Raw genomic sequence first — 22829 nt, 5'->3', positions numbered from 1 at the left:
GGGGGAGGAGAAGGGGGCTCTAATCCCCACAGTCTGATTTTTCTCTTTTGATAGCTCATTTCTGATTTTGCAGGATCTCAGAAATTTTATTTTCAGGAAAATATATTTGAAGTGGTATGAATTATACGCATGAAGTTACAGTAGTTTTTTCTTTATGTGGATGTGGGAATACAGATCACCAGGTCCTATTGAGTGATCAGGATTATAAGAGTTATGAAAACATTGTATCCYGAAATTCAGCAGCTCTGAGAACCTCATTCTTTATATTCTGCCTTGGTGTTCCAAAGCCTTTTAAGGAATGTTATTAAAAGCTCATGTATTTCTTCAAAGCTTTGTACACAGAATTAAAGAGAAGTGCTGAGAATACAGCCAGATAGTTGCAGCCAAGTTACTGTCCTAAAGCTGAAATATTATCTAGCCATAGGTAATACCTGGTTCACTACAGTATAAATCAGTGAAATTAAATGATAGTGTAAGTTGACAAGCCAGTAGTTTCTAGAGGTATTACTTCAATCACTTGCAATGATCCAGCTACACCATTGCCACAATCCTACAGACTGAGCCATATAAAAAGAAACTACTTCTAGGAGAAGGAACAAGGGATTGATGAGTATTCCATGGGCTCCAGACTCAAAAGTGAACATTAAAAAATGTTTTTGGGGAAAAAAAATTACCTTGACAGGTGGTGTACAGCAGCGGGAGGGTGTCATCATACTTGCATCAGGACTGCTATAGCAGGGAGACTCTGCCAAATTGAGATACAATTCCTCTTCATTTTCCAAGTTGCTTTTACTATCCTGCAACGGTGAGATGCAGATTACAATGGCACTAGTGTTATCTGCACGAAGCATGCGCTGCCTCCACCGGCCCAGTGCTCTGTTCACGAGCATTTTGGCACAAGACTGTCGGTGCTCTCCCTGTGTTGGAAGAGAGAAAGATAGACAGAAAGCAATCAGGTCCTCTTTACTTTATAGATATAAAATGGAGAGTTTATATGGCACAGCCTGGTATTATCTACTCCTACATCACATACTGAAGTAATTTCATTTAGAAACATGAGAAGAAATATTCACTGAAATAAATCTTTCTTTTTGGTGAATTGTAGCTTTAAAATCAGTTTAAGGGAGAATCCACGCACATATTAGTGCTTTACACTCTGCAAGTGATGCAAATTATTTGTTTAAATTGGCTGGTCATAACATGTCCCACATTCGTTCCAAAACTCTTAAAGGGATTTTTATACTTTTTCTAACTAATGCTCTGATGCTTCACCATACAAATTCTCAACTGTTTTGTATAACAAAGCAGAATAATTTAATTCAGATTCTATCATGTCACCAAAAAAAAATAAAATAAAATAAACAGTTGTCTGCATTATAACATGCATCCTAATACAAAATAAATTTCATTTTCAGACAATATATTGTGTAACTTCCTTAGAGAAGGAATATGTTGTCTTCTTAATTACTCACAGATGCCATCCTGGTAGTCAGATTTCCCCAAAATGACAACTAAATAATTTAATTTAGAAGAAAAATATAATACTAATATCTGCATTTCACAAAGAATGTTAATAAGCATTATATTTGACAATACATGCAATCACAATAAGATCAGCCGCATTGTAACAGCTCATGTGTTGTGGCAAAACTATTGAATAAAACTGAAGAGCAACGCCATAATTAAGTATAGTAAGTATATTTCATACATGCCAGGCTAAGCAATTCTTTAGAGGAAAGAGATGTTAAATTGCCACAGCGACCAATATCCCCTGCTCTCACCATGAAGTATTTTTTTTCCTCGTGATCCTGGCACATAGAGATAGCATCTTGAGGTGGGATCATGTTCCACAGTCCATCACTGCCAAGGATAATGTACTTGTGCTTCTGGGGATCAATTGTGTGCACACTAGTATCAGGTTCAGGAGACACAACAAATTCACCACTGTAAAAGTCGTAGCTCCACAGGTCACCTAGTTAGGAAGAAAATGTTTAAAAATTGTTACATTTCATCTGACTATGATTTTTGAGAACAGCAGAAAACTGTTCCCATGAAAACGACTACCATGGGTCTCAAGCCACCAACAGTAATACAACGTAATTCATTATAATTATGTTTTTCTAATGCCACTTCCTCATCACATCTATTGATACGGAATCATTTAAACAAGAAACGTATTCAAGCATAAACCCATATGTTTATAAGAAGTCTTCAGCTGTTTTAACATAACGTTTTCAGAAAGCAGGGAAAACGGAACAGATTAATACCTAAAAAAAATAGYGAAGCCAGCAATATCCAACCTATTCAAACAATTAAAATCATGCTGAAACAGAACTAAAGCTTTGTTTTTAAGTCTTTGTTAAACCCACACTGAATCTGAATTCACCAGCATTGTCACCAGCAGACAAGATTATGCCTTTCCAGTTACRGGTACTGCGTAAATACAGGACAAAATCCTCACTTCCCCTACAAGGGATCTGTTCATTATACGGTAGCTTACAACACTAGATTCAGAGCGTGCGTAACCATATGATTTCCCTTCTCCCCGCAATGTCACATATAGCATTAGACCTGATTCTGCTTCAGGATGGTAAGCGGCTCTGCATACCCTATCAAGACCTGTTAAGAGGTAAAAACAAAACCAAAACACACTCAGCGTACTAAATTGCTCCTTTTTTAAAAAAAGAAAAAAAAAGTGAACCTGAGCTTCTTCTCAGCCATCCCACCCACACAGAAATACACAGATAGGTCTTGTTGCATTTGTGTGCATTTGTGCATGCAGGTGCCATGGACAAGGAATGAAGTCAAAGGAGGGAGGCTGAAGCCTTTCCTTCTGCCCTCCTTTGCCCCATAACCTCTTTTTCCCATTCCTCCTCCTTCCCCAGCATGTGCTTCGCCTCCAGACCCATGCGGTGCTGTGCTCCAGCATCTCTCCAGCTGAACACCAGGTGCCAGATTTTGGAGTTGGAAAGAAGCCACAAGAACACAAGCAGCACCTGGGTTCTGGCAGGAAAGCAGCAAATGAGAGCTAAAGCCTGTCCCTGGAAGGCCTGATGCAGTAAACCTTTCTGTTTTTAAGCCTRTTTTGCTGTGCAAATGAGTCTGGGGTCACCTGCCTTATAACAGCAGCMTAGAGGGAATATGAATAAGTCAAGTCCCATTTGAATCAAAACTACTCCTTCAACAGCATGCTCCAAATTATCCTAAAGTTAAAGCATCCAAGTAGAAAAAAACATATTTTCCATATGCACTTATTTTAATTTAATTTATCAGGTACATATTTTTAAAAAAACAAAAACAAAAAACCCACCCCCTTTCCAAGGTTTGGCCTTGAAATCAAGAGGAGTATTATGCTGCGCTAACATCTTCTCTTCCTTTTACAAAACTTTCTACATTCCAGATTTTTTGACACTATCTGGTTTTGGTAACATATTATATTGTACAAAACATAAAAGACTGCTCCCTGTGTTGATGTTTACAAATAACTTCCAGTAGCAMCAAATAACAAAAAGTCACAGTATTATCTGCAAGCACTGGCTGTTTTTTGTGTAGAATATATGACTTTAAAAGTAGAAATTAATTTCAAATATCAGAGTTGAAAAACATACAGAAGCTAAAGAACGCCTTCATTTATTTAAGAGTCTGGTTTTGCCAGTTTTGTTTATTTGTTTGCTTTTTGYTGTCTTCAGAAAGCATGTTTGTGACCTTCCTCCCTACCCATTACCACCCTTCTAAAGATAACAAATAAGCTTTTTGTCTTCCTACTTTCTTCCATTAGCTTTGCCTTAAGCTATCAGCCAGTTGAAAAGACTTTTGCAGGGTCAGGAAAGGGAATACTTCAAATCAATCAACTCCACTTCACCACAGCAAGCATGGATGGGCCACTCATTAAAGCCCCAATTCACCTTCAYTGCAGCAGCAGCAGGCAAAAACACATGCTTCTACGAAAGGCGAATTAAAAGCCAAGCCTGCTTGTATAGAGGTGCACTCTCCATCCACAGCCTCACAACAAAGCAAACCAGTTGGCAACAAGATCAAAATAAATACTGAAATAGAAGAGCTGAGCTTCAGTACAGCAATTACTGTATATTAATTACCACCAAAAGTCTTCATACACTGACTTCTTCCTGGCACGTCTGTCAAGGACACAACAGGTAGAATAAACATGAGCTTGGGATCTGAGGACAACCAGATCTGGGAATCAGCACCAGCATCAAACAAGCAAGTAATATTTTTAGATTTTTATTTGCTAGTTTGTTCATACTCATTTAGGAGAGGTCGCAAATGTTTTTAGATGAATCTTTCCTTTATTAAAAAATACTGCTCGTGTTAAGATAAAAATAATCTGACGTTATTTAATTTTGGCCCATCTACATACATGTCATCGCACCCATCTGCTGCTTTGCTGACAAAACATTTGAGTAATAAAGACACCAATTTCAGACAGTCTTCTTCCAGGAGGCAATAGAGAGATAAGAGGCTCCTCACAGGAATAATTTGGAATATCACATCYCTCTATGGAGTATAAAGGACTCCACAGATAAGGAAACCTGCTGAGGGCACAGAGATTCTGGRAAGACATGCAAGGAATTCACATCACACAAATCACAGTCCACATCYCCAACTAGAAGCCTAATTGTCCTAGTTTCCACTAAAAGCCTTCCAATGGCAACAATATCTCCTCCAAAGAGCTTGCCCTTCTGAAGGCCATGGTGTAACTATACACCCAGTTGTGGGCTTGATACAGGAATTAATAGTGGACATTTTATGATCTGCATTAGAGATGCTGCCAGACTACACAACTGTAACAGTTCCTACCTCCGGCCAAAACCATGTGCAAATCAATAACTAAGCTGTATCTCTCTAGTACTGTCATTATTCTTAACTAGAAGAGGAAAAAAGAGAAAAGAAAACAAACAAAAAGAAAAGAAAAAAGCATTAGTCTTGTAGACAGCACAGCACAAGTGGAAAGTAATTTTCCTGAAAGTAAATGRAGAACATTAACTAGATCAGCTCAAGCATTCACAGCTTCTAAGCTTAAGCTTATTAAACATGTTTTTTGTTTTGTTTTGTTTCGGCAAAAGAGAGTATTTCAAATAATTTCCTGTGGCACGGTCTTTGTCAAATAGCTTTCCAAGCTTGCTGTAAATATACAGTGAGAACAACTGAATTTCCTAGATTTGGTTGTACCCCCCACCTGAAGCTCAAATCTCTAGGGAATACACAAGACCTTGCGTACAAAACTGGACAATGGAACAGCTTTAAACCACAAGCAGGTATTAACTGACCAACTCCAGACAAGTCCTGGCAAGCAAAGCTAGACGGAGCTCTGGATATTGTAAACTGAAAAAAAACACTTTCGTTCTGTGCCCCAGGAAAAATTCCACAAAGTATACTCCAATCTGAGGCACACAGCAATCCTGTGTCTTCCTTCCTCAGCCCAGAAGGAAACTACCGGTATTCACAATTAAGATGGAAAGGCGCTATCGGTTTTAATATAAAGCAGAAATTTGGCAAAAGGTAGAAGAGAAAAAAAAAACCCAGCAGGACAAAACACTATGTCATTTCTCCTTTTCTTACGAACTCATTCTTGATACTGTTTTGCTCCTAATAGAACAACATGACAAGCACACAGCATTTTTTAAATCTTGATGTGTAAAAAAGCTACTTAGTACACCAGATAAATTTGAGTGACAATATCAATTATGCAGAGGTCAGAAGCATAGTAAGTACTATTAGATTGGCCTAAAAAGAGGGAAAATTGCCTTCAGTGTTGACTTGTCATCCATCTACCTCCCATAAACCTACCATTAGAGCCACAAGCTCATAAACTAATCAAGCAGGTAAATGATCCTTGGTAGACCAGTACTGCCATAAAAAGCAYGTCACTTAAAGAATAATTCTCACAGCTCCTTCAGTTCAAGCTTGCAAAGGCCAATCCATGTCACAAGGGTGAAGCAAGGGGTTTTTGCTTTGTTTTCCTTTTTGAAGGGGCAGAGCGCCAGAGCCCGAGTCAATGCTTTTTAGAGCTGGTACCTAGATCGAATACCAGTATTGGCTATCTGTCTTTCCCTGGCCAGCTGGWGAGCAGAGCATCCACAGCGGCTGGGAAGCACGTGGCAAACCTGGAAGAAAGACTTTACGTGGCAACCTCTCTGTTCTAATCCTGGGAAGAAAAAAAGGGAAAGCGAGGTAAATCAGGGAGCAGAGTGCACTTTTCTCTAGGTGTTTCAAAATGCTCTAAAATCTTTAAATCTGTCCCAAAGCAAGCAGACAAATAAGTGACCTTTTAGCAGGCTAGAAATCCATGAGAGCAAAATGATGGGATGTGCTGAAGGCTAGTGTTACAGAAGTGGAACTCCAGGTTCTCAGACCTCACTTCATAAGCCATACTATTTTTGTTCTGAATTAGAAAACAAGCACTGCAAAACTTTACCAGCCTTGTTCTCTAAAAGCTTACAGACCAGAAATACCTCTTTTGGTGTGAGGTTTGCACATACATTTTCCAAATCAAAAAAAAAAATAAAAAAGAGAGAGAGATTAATATAGTTCCTTCTACATCTTCCAGAAAAATCTTGTCTGTTTCTAAATGATGACTGAAGTCAGACTAAATTACAAATATCTACACAAAAAATGCATCTCATCTTGTAAAATGAAAAATAGAGGTCTGAAAATATACAGTAAAGGAAAAGGGAATTAACGGATCTCCTTATGAAAATATGTACTCTACCTTATCTGCTTACTATTACATTTTGAAATACAGTGAAGGGAAAAACAAAAAAAAAAAAATCCAACTACCTGTAATTTAGCTGCTGCCAGGAAAGAAACCAAAGTTACAAACAAAAACACCCATCATCTAAGTAGACTGAATTAGATAAGCAAAAGTGCATCCAAAAGTTAATAATTCAAGTCTTTCATTTAAGTTTTTGGAACATGCTGTTTGGAATACAAAAATATCTTTTGGTTTTAGCAGAAGAAAGAACAGTGCTTTTACACATCACAGTCCAAAACAAAAATCCAGTTTGATTAGTTCCAGATCTTTTTAAAATCAAAGTTTTATCTGAAGAGTCTGTTAGAACAAAGAGAAGACTTACAGAACTTCCTCTTCCCACTCTCAAAGAGGCAACGATGCTGGGAAGTGAGACATATCTCAGCAATGACATGAACAGTAACCACTTAAGATCATTCAGGCTGAGCTGGAGCGGAAAACATTTTTCACCAAAACTCATGGCAACCTAGTCCTATAGCCACAAGAGGGCATCTTTACAGCAGTCTAAAGAGGAGGGCAACACAACATCGTGCTCGTACAAKCTAGCAATGATTGAAGTTCAGACTGAGGGACAGGACAGGACTGAAGGCAGCAGCAAGCAGAAGAGTTACACAGAGGCACTTGAGGCTTTAGCACTCCTTTAGGAGTGCTATTTTAGGAGCACCTTTACATACTCATTTGAAATAGTGCTGTGCAGAGACGAAAGGGAAAGCAGAGTCACGAGAACAGTATTTCAGTGGCAGGCAAAACAAATTGCATGTAAAACAAGTGGTGAATTAAATGCTGCATACAATGCGGCAGTGGTGAATTAAATGCTGCATGGCTCATCTTTGCTTGTGTGTTAGCACAATCACAGGCAACAGGCAAGAAAGTTGTCTGGGTCTAGTGCCCTGCATCCTCAATTCCACTGCAGCACTGTACACTGTGTTTGAGACTCAAAGGTATCAAATCCAGAACATAGTGGATGGGAAGTACAAGAGAGAAGACTTCAGGAAACAGGTGAGAAGTTAAAATGGCAGGGAGAAAGCTAACCCCCAATTACTGACCTCGAATTAAATCCTTAAAATGAACACTTAGGTGGAATTTCAAACTTTGAAAGACTTCCAATCCTAGACAGCATTTGCTGAACTGAAGATACAGAGTAAAATAGAAGAAYGCACTGAACAAATCTGGAGACAATTCTACCTTTAGGAGAAATGGTTATTACTGCTTTTACACTCTGCCAAAGAAGAGCGCTAGAGTCATGCACAGAGAGCTCCAGTCAGCCAAAAGCGAGAGAAGAAAGCCCCAAACGTTCTCCTTCAAGCTAAATGGATCCACATGTGCCTTCACATGGTCGGAATAACTCTAACACGGATCTGCACAGTAAAGTATGTATGCTGCATTTTATACAGGCATGTGTGTGTATTTTGTTGTGTGGGGGGGGTGGAATTGTACAAGCTACAGTGATACATCYTTCTTTGGACAGGAGTAGAATCCCAAATGCGCTTCAAGTTTCTCTGCTATGAAGAAATCTAAGACATAAAAATGTTAATRTGTGTGTCTATATATAAAATTATATATTATGTGTCTAAGTGTGTATATATAAGTACACACACACATACCTATGTAAAGAAATCTTTTAAAAGTAACATCAACAAACAAAAAATGCCGTRCAACATATAAATATAATGTATAGCTTATAGAATTTAATATGATTGTTCTTCATGGTGGATTCTACAAATAGGAAAGAAGATCTAAAAAGGAAATACTGTCTAGCAGTTGTGCCCACTCTAGACTGTAACTGTTTCCCCCTCACCTCACCTCCGTAACAGTTAAACACACATTAAATCTAAACCCTTATACAGGAATCTACTTAGATCATTTGAGGTCAGCCATACCCTTCTCCCTAGGGTTTTGTGGTATGCACATTCAGAGAGCTTCACAAAACAATTCTGGCATCCAGTAGGTTGCTCTGGAAAACAGCTTCCACCTCACTGTCAGTCAGCATTCTTATTTCAGCTATATGTTGAGCATTCACTGTTCTGGTACATAAATTTCCTACTGACCCCTAAAAGGACTTATGTTCTCATGAAAGACAAGCCTACAGTGCAAGGCCACTCCAGCAAAAATAGCCGGGTGGGTCTGTCATGTCTGTACACAAAAAACAGAAAAGATAGTTCATGTTGCCACATGAATGAGTGTTTAACTAATCGGTTCCTGGTTCAGGTTTCATTGCTCATGAATTAAAAAAAGATTTAGCTACAACAGTGCAAGGCATTCCCTGAGTGCATAACCCTACAGACAGCTGCAGATCTTGGCTCTATACTCCTCACAAGAAGGGGGGGGGGGGGAAATCTATAGATTTACCAGATTTAAACCTGAACTAATTTACCAACAAGAGACATCCTACATGGTTTATAAAACAGTCTCAAGACCCATTTCTGCCATCACGCCATATGTTACCAGTCAACTTGATCAGGTTGGGGGACAGCTGGATACAAACTTAAATAGCAACTTAAGAAATCTGTAAAGAATTAAAGTTACACTTAGAGTCAACCTACAAAGCTCAGCAGATTAATCACAGCATTTGTCTTTCTATTAGTTTCTATATTCAGTTCTTGTTTCAGGTTATACCCTAAGAGCTCACATTGTGGTTTTTCCACAATTCCCACTTTATATACAGTCTTTGAAAGTTCCACATGCATTAGGCCAGATTTTACTTCAAAATTGTCTTCCAAACCTTTACTTCATTTTTCCATGATGAGTTCTGTATTGGGAAACAAGAGATATATCTTCTTGTACAAGCAGTCTTACGGCTATCATACTGTATTTTGTCTCAGAGGCAGGAAGCCTAAGTTAATGTATTTTGATCAACAGCATAGCTGAAATGTAACCTGTCTGCTAAGGTTTATGCCTATTATGTTATACACACAGAGAGCAAGCTACTGCTCTCTGTGTGTTGTTTTCCTAAAACATGCATCTGTAAATATGCTCACTGCAAAGCCTTCCTGGATGCTGTCCTGAAAAGTCCAGTTTGTAAATCTATGGCAGGGAGACAACAACTAATACACCATGCAATGATGCACACAGGCTCTTTAAAACACACACGGAAAATACATGACGGCTTGTTACCCATGAGTATCTACTGCTTTACGGCACCCAGCARCCTGCACGCTCGCAGCCTTGGAGTTACCTCGCACTTGTTGAAGGGAAGGGCATGAAAGGAAGTTGCCATGGAACTACAGATGCCAGGCAACTTACTCGGATGCTGATGCTCTTAGGAAATAAAAATCTCTTCTGATCAGCMTGAGCAACAAGTCCCGAGGCAAACAATTCTTTGAGACTGCATGAGATTCATATGCAGCTATTACAAAGCAAAACAGTATAAATAAAATCCTTGTTATTTCCCAGAAGAGGTAAGTAGAAGTAGCTATGCTTAAAGTGCAGAATACTGTGCTGCAGTTTAAAACATTTCATTAGAAGACTTGAAACCTGTATATGGTAAAAGCATACAAGATACTCTAGAGAGGCAATATGAAACCTAAACATTTCTGACTTGCTTAGGGGCTATAAATAAGTTACTTTATACATTACATAAACGCAGTCACTACTGTWGTGAGAAGCAACGATACTAAGAATTACACATGGCAAATGCTTACTCTGTTGCAGTAAGACACTGCAGATAACCAAAACCGTAAAGGAATGTTAGCAGCATTAATCCGGCTAGAAGGACTTCAACATGCCTGTATCATTTTCGCTTTCCAGAAGTTTGACCAACTAGGTGCTTTCCCACAAGTCTACTATACACTCCTTACAAGGAGTGCTAGAGTTAAGAGCTGGAGGGATCAATAAASTAGAGAACGCTAGGTCCACCAAAATCATTCTCTCACTTCGATAACAGAAGGACAGTAACAAGTTAGCACAGACRATAATTGATGAGAATACATTAACATACTGTAAAGCGTTACATGAGAAAAAGACAAACACACTTTGTTTAAACACTTATGTTSTAAATTTCAATGTTTCAGTAGATAATCTACCCACTTTAAAATAAAGATAAATTCACAACTCTAGGTTTCTCTCATAGTTGCAAGGCAGAGCACCAGGGAAGTCTTGCCCTCCTACTGAAAATTCTGGTCTAAATAATCAATTTGGGRTCTGTATTTTGCAGTATGGGATTTCTACCAAGAGTAGCAACCAAATTTGGACACAGCAAAAGGAATGACTGTGCTAGATCTTAGTGGGCCTGACTAAAATACTGGTAACCCGCATATGTCAGCTTTGACAGCTACTACTCTGCTTGGAGATGCTCCAACGCAGTAGTGCGGTGCCAACCAGGGTAGCAATCTGGGAGCCAGCCAAGAGGTCAAGCAGGCCTTAATAGCACGAATGCAAATGGTTTTAGTTGTGGTAGGTCTTTTGTAAGCAGTGTTAAGGGGCATGCTGGCCTCAGAAAGAAGTTAAATCCTGTTTCCAAACTGTGAGCGTCTGTGCACCATCTGGGCCCTACAGAGAAAGGCAGCTGTGTTCCCTTTTCCAGGAGGTTCAGCATACCTCATCAGAATGGGATGGGAAGAGACTATGGAGACTCCTTGAGCAGACAAACACCGGAACAGTCACACTGTAAATCTGTTTCTTCCACATGATTTGAAGATGCCAATGACCTCTCTTAAAAATCTCAATTATGCTAACTTTTGAATCCAAGAATCACTGAAAAGATAGGTGTTCTCATTTCTTGGACCTGCAAGTCTCCAGTARTCCCCCTTCATCCATGTAGGTGGAAAGAATGCAATGGGGGGCTAACAGATGCATGCTTCCTTGAATTTCCATCTGCACACCAAACCCAGCCAAATCCTTTTGTTCAACTTGCTGAGATGAATCAGATCAAAAGCCACTGAGCTATTAGACAAAAAAATTCAAAATCATGGGAATTAAAAATTTATCCGAATTCAACATGCACTTTTTAYAATCTGAGAAACACATACTCTTTTGCAGAAAAGGGGAAAGAGATAAATATAYTACTCAGTGGGTAAAGTACAAGACTTAATCCAGGTTCAGGAACTTCTGTTTGCTAGTCATCTATTAACATACAACTCTGAAGAGCTAACTCAAGCTCTCAAGTCAGTTCTACCAATCATAAAATAAGCATACGTCTTACCTAAAAATATGAAACATGATAGAGATTTGTGAGGTATTGAGAAAAATGTCCATAAAATTTTTTAAAAGTATTTTATGAAGATATCACCATTCAACTAAATATCCTCTTCTTTGATGCATAGCACTCTCTTAAAACATTAGCTATCACTTCACAGTTCCTCTTAACATTGGACAAATTCATGTGAAACACAGATACCACTGCCTTTGAAATAAAACATAGTAGTGCTTTGCAATTATCACCAGAAGACCACAGTCCCAGGAACAGCCTGTGCCTGTGACATACTGMGAGCTGACCTAGGAACATTGACAACACTGTCACATAACTGTTCACCAAGGAGACATTAAGTCACAAGATAGTGCTCACAGGTAAAAATATGATACCATATTTCCATAAAATCAAGTCCAAACCTATACTGGCTATAGCTRGTTAGAGAATTCTTCACTGAGGCAGAGGAAGRGAGAAAAGGGGAAGAAAACAGCACAAGGTTGGACTTTTGTATTGAAGTTTAAGGGAAACAACTAACCAGAAAATTTTATAGAACCACAGAATTGGTAGGGTTGGAAAGGACCTCTGGAGATCATCTTGTCCAACCTCCCTGCTCAGCAGGGTCACCCAGAGCATGTTAGACAGAGTTGCATCCAGGCAGGCCTTGAATATCTCCAGAGAAGGAGACTTCACAATCTCCCTGGGCAACTTGTTCCTGTGCTCTGTCACTCTCACAATGAAGAAATTCCCCCTCACATTCAGGCGGAACTTCTTGTGGTTCAATTTCTGCCTATCACACATTGTAGCTAAAAATCAAGTTATGAAGTACTTCCCAAAAAATCATTCAGAACAAAATTTACTAGATATTGTAAGGTATCTTACAATACTAGATATCAGTCTTCTAAAACCATTTCTCCAAAAAAAATTTCCCATTACCAGTACTTTTGCAAAGGCAAGTTATAGATAAAACACACAGACTTGGTCTTCATTCTTTTGTTACTTCTACTTTAAAACTTGAAAGAAAACAGATTCACCRTGAAAAGACAAAAAAAGTAATTCATACGCTATGCAGTAAAACTTAATTGTATCACTTAGAGACCAGAGGCACATACTTCTTTGTAGAGTTTTCATTTGCATTGAAGCAGAAGTACTRTCCTTGTAAGACTGATATTAAAAGCCCTGTAAGACTGTGTATTATAGGGCTGTCTTTYATTCACCAATTATACCTTCTACAGTCCTATGTGGAAAATGAAAATAATCCTTATTGCATTAAAAGTACTTTATAAAGGCCAAACTTTTAAAAGGCCTTGTAATCACAGCAAGTGACTAAAACCCTCTAACCTAATTTGGCAAAATGGAGCATAGTACATTTCTGGTGACCTGTCTGTAGAGACGCCTCACTTTCCAAACGTGAGCCTTACTTACCAAGTGCTCTTGCAACTGCCAGGAATGGGATCTGGTCGATGACAGTGCTCCGGCGCACAGGGCCATTGTGGGTCAGACGAGGCCTCTTCCAAACCACTCGATTCACGCCAGACTTGTTGATCACACTGGAACCATTAAAAAGGAGCAGGGATTAAAATAAATGGAAATGAAACCATGGAAGATAGTTCCAATGACACAGCTACATGAATATGGAGTCAATAATGCCAGAACCTTCAGTGTGGTCCACAGCATGATTAAGAACTTCAAAACACACRGTATCACTTGGATATTTTCAGTCCAGATTAAGCCAAAAGAAGWGAGAAAAAAGGGGGAGGAAGGTGAAGCAGGGGAAGGAAAAGTTCTAAGATATTCTGGCTGGCTGCTGATAACCAGATGTAAGAATATCTTTTTCATCTGTCAGAAAAAAAGCAAAATTGCTTTCCCCAGATGAGGACCATCAACATCAGCTCACTCAGGAATAGAAATATCATGTAGATTCTTCCTTCATGTTCTCCATCTGCCAGAGTTTGGCAGTAAAGAGTTGCACAGTATAGTTTCAAAAACAAAAGAGAAAGACACAGCCTTCAGTAGGGATTTCCTTGCTGCTGCACCAGTGTGAGGCAGAAATAAAGGGGAATTGTTCATAGTTGTTATCTGCTGAAAGCAGGAGATGGGAAGAACCAGCCCTGCATTTCAACATTAACACCTGCTCTAAGGCATTGAGTAACAGATTTAGTTCTCATAGATGATACTGAAAGGGTCAAAAGAGAAGCCAGAGGGCAAGTGAGCCAGCTACTATCACAGAGTAGGCAAAGCGGAGGGAAAAAGGGAAAGTTTGAGTCATTTAGCAAGAAGAGCTAATGGAGCAAGGAACCAGCAAAGCTTTGTCCCAACAGTCAGAACCAGACACTTAAAAGCTAGCTTTTATCCAAGGAACAGCCATTGGTAATTAGAAACTGAGAAGCTCTGGAATGGCCTCAAGATTCTCCATACTGAAGCTATTCAAGATGCGCTTCCTGAGACTTCAAAGGCCTTTACAAGGGCATGCTCTGCCCCATCCTCTCACATGCACAGCACAGCAGCGGCACAAACACCATATCCCAATATCCATCTCATTCGTGTGCATAAAAGATGACCACACTAAGCTAATTTTATCTGAAAGAAGGTCTTATCTCACGCTCAGAGGCTGTTATTAGGAAAATACTGCTTTTAATGAAAGGTTCAATTATGTTCTCCTATTAACTTTTCTCAATTTGCTCTCAGGAAAGAAGACATTAATTAGCATAGCTGCACAGTTCAGCCTCACTCCTACCCCTTTGCCCCACAATAGCCTGCACCAGTTTTATCAGCCGGCTTGGGCAAAGCAGGAGCACGAGCAGAAATACTTATATTGAAAATATTTTTTAACCATTCCTACTGCTATGAAGTTCCAAGGGATGCTTCTTTGAAGCTTCAGGGACTTTCAATCACCAGCTGAAACACAGGATTTGGAAACCCATACATTTACATGTACTAGCAAAACTGCAAGTTACCCTCTCTGTAAACCTACCATTCCAAACACAGCTTCCACCTGCTAGAGACACAGATATCTGAAGGTTAATGACACGGTTCTTGTACAAATGATGTCAACAGGAAATCCTTCAGCGATCTCTGCCTCTGAACTGCTGAGAGAAGGAAACTGTGCCCATCCATCTGCTGCGGCACTGCAGACCRAAAGCACAGAGAGCTCCTGTGAAGCCATGCCAAATCCGAGCCCTGAGGTTTGTCTCAAAGCATTAGTGCCATCTGACAGGGCTGCATGCCTTCCTCCTCGCTCCCAGGGAGCACGCATCAACCGCAACTCGGAGATGCCCTAACATCTGCCAGCTTCCAACGCTGAAGATAATACTAATGTTAAGATATATCTTGAAATATGGTATTTTAACATTTTAAACATGTCCTTAAATGCATCAGAATTCATGTCTTGTTACTAATCTAAAATCTTCATGTTCTGTAAGCAGAAACTTCAAAGAGCCTCCTCCACAGCTGCCAGTGTCACCTCTAGATGAACAAGAAAATGTATTTTACAGAGTAGATGGAATCTTTTTAACTAGATACAAAAATGATGCATTAGCTYAGAGCCCAATCTTTGCCCATAATGAGACTAGAGTCTAAAACCAAACCAGTAATCATTTTCTCTTCAAACTGCTTTATTTCCACCATTTGACAAACCAGATACTCCACAGCTCTTAACGATATCTACATGGAAAAGCAAAATAGAATTTCTTTTAAATTTTCCCAGAATTTAAAGAGAAATAGATCAGACAGGTATCTTCACTTACAAAGTTTCCAGTGAASTTTTGGAATTGTAGCCATACCTCAGCTACACAGGAATTAATCAGGAAACTAAAGCCGTGTTTACCGCATAACCCACTAGAGAAAAGCATATCTGAGTAACACTGGCACAGTGTAATTTATTACCCAACAAGCTCGGGGAGGAAGGATAGACAGAGAAGGAATATAAACGGGCTAAGAGATTCACCAAATTGCCTGCCCACCTAAATAAGCAAGTTTAAGCCTAGTTCAATTGGAAAGACAATACATGGCACCCAGAAATCAAACCTGAAGTGAAAAGCAGAGAGACAGTCACTTACCTGCCACCAAGGCCTTCAATTCTCTCCCTTTCTTTGGGAAGTTCAGGCTTGTGGTCCTGTGTTACCTCCACAGCTCTCACAAAGTCATCCTTGGGGTCATCCTGGACTCCCAGCACCACTCCTGAATCGCCAACATGAGCAACGTACATTTTTGACCCGCGGATAATTACCACGCTGGCAGTAGTTCCTGACGTGCTTGGGAGGCCTGTCATGGTCTTCGGCCACTCTGCTGTAATGAGAGGGAGAGAGGGGGGAAAAAAAATGAAAAAAAAGAAAAGGTTTTCAATTCTGTGAAACCAGTAATACTTTGGAAGATGGGGATCAAGGGTGTGTCACAGAAGCTTGCATAAAGTTACAGAAAAGTGCATGCATAACTGCAGTATGGCCAGGCAAACCAGTGCCCTCAGGTCCCTCCSTTTCGTAACACCATTCCCTTAGCTATAACTTAAATTAAAACATATATAGRAAACCAATATCAAAGCACTGCGTTAGGATTCCAGAAATTGTCTCTTTGGGTTTAATTTTCCAAGTGTTACTAGAAGAGGAGTATGTGGGAACAGAAGYGTTACTCAAGTGTCGAGCTTATCTATCAAGTTTTGCATTAAGGTCTACTATTCACCTCCTTGTCTGAAGGGATAAAAATGTCATAAATCAGATCATTTTGTCTGGCTACTTGACTTGCAGCCAGGTTGCCTGGATATTACTGATCTCCTCAAAAGGAAAGAAAATGCTATTTTACTTTTATAGGCTGAACAACATTAAGTTGAATAATTTGTTGACAGTTTTATTCATGTTTCCTTTTGGGAGACTATTTAGGTATGCTATCCATAACCCAACATCAGATCGYCACAGAATATATTCCTTGAATTCAAAATAAGTATAAAATACCTATACTACCATGAGCTACATACGGTTAGGGAAATGCTCCCTCTTCTTGACTGCTTAGCTCTCAAAATGCTTATTTTCTCATATGCTACTCTCCCAATTCGCATCCAGTTCAAATTTCTCTTATACACTCCCTCCCCTTTTTTGTCTTTACGCTCTTGTGTTCAGCTTCTTCCAAAATTGCACAAAATGACTGGGACAACTTCCTAATGAAGAAAGCTCAGCCATACCAATGTGCCTCCCTACTTCAACACCTTCGGAGATCATAATTCAGGGTCTCGGTCATCAGCTGATTGCAGCTGCCACGAGCACCCTCACACGTCTGCCCCGGGCTCCAGACAAACTCGGCACATGCTATCTTTTGCACTTTACAATTCACACTTACGTGGTACGACACAAAAACTCCACTATGATTCTGTCCACAGGAAGTACTCAAGCCAGTTTGCCACACTACTATTTTATTTATTTTCCTACAGCCCAACACCACAAAAGAAAAGAACAAATCAGTTAGACCTTCTTCTCCGAGCAAACAGTTATTTTAAACTTCAGAAGTCATAGCAAAAGACAACTGAGGACTTAATRCATTCCAGTGCCACTGAGCAATATTCAGATGCTTGAGGCAAGGAAGAGGGAAGACACGGAGGATGTGCAAAAGGAGAACCAGAATTATATAGACAGCGTGATGACAAAAGCTGCATTTTTTTGGTGTCAGCTTCCAGCGTATCGAGCATAATTTAAACAACTAACTCTCAGCACAGAGTTCTAGCTTTGTGTTCTAAAGACTAAAATGTACTTTCTCCCCAGGAGTAGCATTATTTCAAGAACACAAACATTCAAGCAGTTTATTGAAGTACTTTGTCTAGCAATTGTAACTGTGGATATTAAATCTAACACATTCCAAATAGAAAGCAAATGAGGGAAGAAGCCAAGTGGTAATGAGGACTTCAACCAAGCACTTAACAGAAAACAAGCTGCAACTAATGAGTTTCTGTCAGTGTAACAGCCCCTCAATAGCAATAAAATATATTGGAGAGTCAAATCAGTCTTTATGGGAATTGAAGAGTACAGAAAGTGAAATCACTCACTTATGAGGAAAAGAATGATACAGCAGCCACAGATTCTAGGCTCCAATAGAACTAGAAATTAGATCTGCCTATCATTAAAGGGGTTTATGCCTTGCTTTTGTTTAGAAATAAATATTACATGGAGCACAGCATATTCCTTTCTTTAGAAATTATATCTCAGATACGAACAGAAGTGTCAGAAGTCCTGAGTTTTCTTCTGAGCTCCAGTCCTAAAATCAAAATCACTTAACTACCCTGAGTTTTCTCCTCCACATATCAGGATCCTGTTTTTATCAGTCTCACAAGCCAAGCAACAGCGCATCTTTCTAAAACATTTTTTTCTTCCACTTGAAGAACACGACTCTTCACTCAGTTAATTCCAATTGGTTTTGTAGTTGGCACACCAGCTGGCAAACTGTTGTCACCTGCTACCTAGCGCTGGCAATACAAAATGCTTTGCTTTATMGAATTTGACTTGGCTGCATGTAGTCTTCTCCTTTATTTATTTGAAAAACTCAGAAACATTTTAGTGCAAATTACATGAGCAAAAAATATACAGGACCCCATCATCAAGAAAGTTTCCTTTTTTGCTAAATTATTTACCTACATAATGTCACAACTCAACAAACTCTATCAAATGCTATTTTTAAAGCCTATTCTAAAGCCTTTAAAGCCCTTGTTCTTTTTCTTATATTTAGATGCAAGATACAGCAGCAAACTTTGTTTTGACAAACAAAAAAAAAAAAAAAAGCATGCATTTCTTTGATAAGGTCCTGTATAATTCGTTAGAGGGGGAGGTGCCTTTGATCATACTAGATCCATACCAGTTTTTCATCCCTACCTGACCGCTGAAGAGGCACCTGCTCCACTAAAGAAACAAGCTCTTCCTTCGCATGCAACCGACATTAATAACATCCTTTTAAAATTAAAGTAACTGTCAGCAGTAAACCGACATACACTTTTTTCTGAGAGTTAATAGACTATTTCAAAACARTATTAAATGTCATCCACTTTCAAGTTCAGAGCTTTACTTCAGTAAAGCATACTTCAGTATGTTCAGAGCAAATTATTGCTCATTTTTAATGCCACACCAAGGTGACAGATCAAAACAAATTCTGAAATTACAATAAAGCYCTTAAAACAAAATCCACGCTTCAAAGTTATACCTGAAGTGTCTATGGATGACACAYCGCTTCTACACCTTCAGCAAGGAAGAAATCTCTCTAGGTGGCCTTTTGAAATAACAAAGTTAGTCAAAGTTTCCTTGTGTGCCTGTATCCCTAATTCTGTATTTATTTTCACGCAGTTATTAAGCTACGTCCTAGGAGCGCTGATACCTCCCAGGTATAACTCCACTATAAGCAGGGGCTTTWCTGCTGAAAACCGCATCATTTATGAAACAGCCCAGGGCACACAAGGACGCAGCTGACGCCGCTGGAGAGCGGGAGGTGAACCCGCATCCGGGTCCGGTCGGACACGAGCAGCGCGGCCCGGCAGCTCGGCTCACACAGTGCCTGCTTTCCAGCTGAGCACACGCACTGCCCGCTCTTCCTTAAAAAGGAGGATCTAAGTCAAGTGTTCACGCCTCAAGCTATCTGAAGCTATCAGATTTTTAACGGAGTTTGATCCTGACAACAGTAGATAGTTTCAAGAAACAATCTATGTTAGTTTTCCAGGACTACAAATTGTATACATACTATTTTTAATTCCTTCTTTTTCCTTGCTCTGTTGAGGGACAGGGAGAGGGGTAGGAAGCTTGTTTGAAACAAACCCTTCCTCCCAAACGGTGCATCTACTACTCTGAAGCGTGTACGCTACATCTGGAAGCTACATTCACAACAGAACAAAATATTCTGTGGCTGACTAAAAAAACAAATTCATTTATGATGGTTGGCTTGTGATCTGAAGCACACAGGCTGTTCCAAATGTGTTTGTGGAAGTTCTGCCTTCGTTTATTTTTGACAAAACCAATTCAAGGTTATTTTGAAACAACAAAAATGGCTAAAGAATATATTTTACTTTAAGCATATACGCAAAGTCAAACTAGAATATCTCATTTCAACCTGATGAGATTCTAAAATCTTACTAAACTTCAAAAATATAAATGCTATATAAACTTTTAACATAGCCACAGATCATAAAAATTTTATATTATTCTGAAAGTCTGCATTGCCCTAAATGGTCTATGTCCTTTTCAAATACGAACAGATATGAAAACTTTCAAACATTTCTAAGAATAATCCTGGAATTATGACTTTGCAGCAAAAATTATTACAAAAAATCCATTACAGAAGAGATTAAAAAGGTTATTTCACTTTTATTGCTTAAATTAATTTTAATGGGAAGTGTTATAACAAAAGTCGAGCTCTATCTATACCATAACTAGTAGCACCGCGAAAAAAAATTATGTAATAGTATCAAGCTAAATATAACATATAAAAAAAAGCTGTTGGCTACACGAATAGTGTATTACCACAAAAATACAAAACAATCCAATCCTCAGTAAAGTCATGTCAAAATCTGGGACCTCCTCAATGTGCCTCCTATCAACACCTTTCTTACCACTGTCAGGTGTGAAAATGGGCTTCAAACACAAACTTTTACTTTAGAAGCTCCTTCGCAAACAGAGTTGGGAATTTTATTAATATATAATTACTGCCCCAAAAAGTATCAGCAATGACAAATGGGTATTTTGCTCTATTAATGTTTCTGATACACTGATCATCAATAAGTTTACTGAAAATCACAAGAGATGGCCACCAGGATGACCTAAAGCTTCCAAGAACCAAGAAGGCAGCGAGCATGAGCATCCCTTCCAGTGGATGTCAACAAGAGAAGGAAAAGCTTCTACCTTTCATCTCAAAAATCCACATCCTTCTCCTACCCGCTTCAAGATACCAAAACACCCAGTCTCCCTTTCACGCTCACAGTCTTGCCAATGCGCAGCTAAAGATCTGGTTTATGTAAAATTATACAGAAAGCTATTTAGTAAAACTCACATTGAAAATCCATAACATGGTACGAGAACAGATAAACTAGATGCAATTATTGCTTTATCCCTTAAATTACTAGCTGTTATGCACATGCAGCAGAAATCAGTAAGGTCATACATGCTACATGGAAGAGAAGTTAGACGTTTACCATAAAACTTACCTAGAACTGCCATCAAATACTCATAGCCAGAGCTACACTGTTTCTGACAACAGTTCAAATTGGTTCCACAACAAATGTGCTATTTGCAAAACACCCCGTATCAAAATAGCATTTCCTGCCACTTCCCCTCTCCCCATTTTGCAATCATGCATAGTTACAGTGACAAGCAATAGACGAAGGAGATCACGATTAGACAGCTGAACTCCTTATCCTCCTCCGGCAGGCGGTCTCCCCGGGTGCGGGGCACCCTCCTCTTATCCCGCCAGGCGCAGCCCAGGGGGGTCGGTGCCTCTCACCGCTCCTGCCCCACGTCGAAGCTCCTCGTGATTCTAAAATTCACTCCTTTCTCTTCTCGCGCAGTCCCAGGGTGCCCCCAATCATTGCCATTCCTTCTCCTAGGACTTCTCCAAATACCTGACACTTGTGCAATTCCTGTATTTTGTTACTTGTTAATAAGGAAAAAGAAAATGAAACTGTTTCAACCATTCAATCCCCTGCCATGAGTCACCTTCTCCAGTCCCTACTGTGCCRTAACTGCAATCCCTGCTTTTTACGTCTGCCATCCAGGCCCAGTCTTCAGCACACCTGCCCACTTTTTCTGATCTGATTTTAAGGTGATTCCCCTCCCGCCTGCCTGTCTTCATGTACTTACTCTTCTTACGTTTTCTTTTTCGAGGGCTTTCATACACGTTTATACACACAGAGCACATCACATGCTATATGTGCACATAGGAAACAACCGTGCCCAACCGTGCCCTAACCAAGCCGTAACCTTCACCTGCCTGAAAAAAGCGAGTCCCGTCAGAAGCTCAGCTGGGCAGTGCCACCTCGGAGTCCCGAGGATTCACCAGCCTCCTCACGCCTCTCCCTGTGCCCTCACCCGTTCGGGACCCCGCGCCGATTCCAGTGCGGTAAGCAGCCAGTCCCTAAAACCTGGAGGAGACAGGCTGCGCTCCCCGTTTCGGCAGGTACTCCACATCTTCCCCGGCGCCCGAACAGTAAAAGGAGCAAACAATAACCCTTTATGAAAGAGCCACAGCCTGAGTCCTTCCACCAAGGCTCAACGCACACAACAGGAACCAGGGAACAGTTATGCAAAAAMCACCATGCTGGCCCCTTCAGGGTTGCTAAAATAAAATTTCATGAGACCCTGGGCAAGGAAGATCTAAAGCGGGGGGGGGGGGTGTCCACGCAGTTCCCCAGGGCACCAGCGTGGAGACCCCCCCCAACAAATCTGATTTGGGGGTCCAACCGGCAAAACCTTCGAGGCAAAACTAGCCGAACCACCGCAGCACCTTCAAGTACCTAAGGCAGTTTTCCCACATTTTCCTCTCGCTCTCCGATCCCGTTTTTGCCTCCCGCGGTTTGCAGTTTTCGGGGGGAGGGTGGGCGTTGTTTTTCTGAACTGAAGCGAAGTCCTCAGCTGCACACCTCGGAACGCCTCCCCCCCGGGCCCTCGCCCGGTGACAGCGGCGGGGCGGCTGCAGCCGGACGTCCCACGCGCGGGCAGGGCAGGAGAAGCCCCGGGAGGGCCGGGGGGGGGAAGGGTGGCGGGGTGAGGAGGGAAGCCGGCGGCGCGTAACTTACGCAGCTTTTTCCACATGGCGCGGTGGCAGGCGATGAAGCCCTTGCGCAGGGCGGCGCACACCTCGGCCGGCTCGGCCGAGCCGAAGCCCTTCTGCTTCTTGATGAAGCCCCAGAGGTGCTCGCGGGCGAACTGGGCCGCCTCCCGCCCGCCGTGCCCGTCGCACACGGCGAAGAAGGCCACGGAGCGG

At 40.5% G+C, this 22829-nt stretch overlaps 1 protein-coding gene across 1 annotated transcript in view; it reads right to left on the bottom strand.

Annotated features, from left to right (window-relative positions):
• Positions 1–22825, bottom strand: part of PPM1D (protein phosphatase, Mg2+/Mn2+ dependent 1D) — a gene marked incomplete at its 5' end in the record, with an annotated part of 28875 nt that extends 6050 nt beyond the window's left edge. The window contains 5 exons of the mRNA XM_085302946.1: positions 675–917; positions 1782–1972; positions 13320–13444; positions 15953–16181; positions 22642–22825. Coding sequence (XP_085159072.1) covers positions 675–917; positions 1782–1972; positions 13320–13444; positions 15953–16181; positions 22642–22825 — 972 coding nt within the window. The remainder of the gene's footprint in view (positions 1–674; positions 918–1781; positions 1973–13319; positions 13445–15952; positions 16182–22641) is intronic.
• Between the last annotated feature and the right edge of the window lie 4 nt (positions 22826–22829).

The sequence above is a fragment of the Rhea americana genome, unplaced genomic scaffold (assembly GCF_003343005.1).
Source record: "Rhea americana isolate MKP2758 unplaced genomic scaffold, rheAme1 scaffold_194, whole genome shotgun sequence".
NCBI classification, from domain to species: Eukaryota; Metazoa; Chordata; class Aves; order Rheiformes; family Rheidae; genus Rhea; species Rhea americana.
The sequence above is the reverse complement of the archived record's forward strand: the minus strand, read 5'-3'. Positions and strand labels throughout refer to the sequence as shown.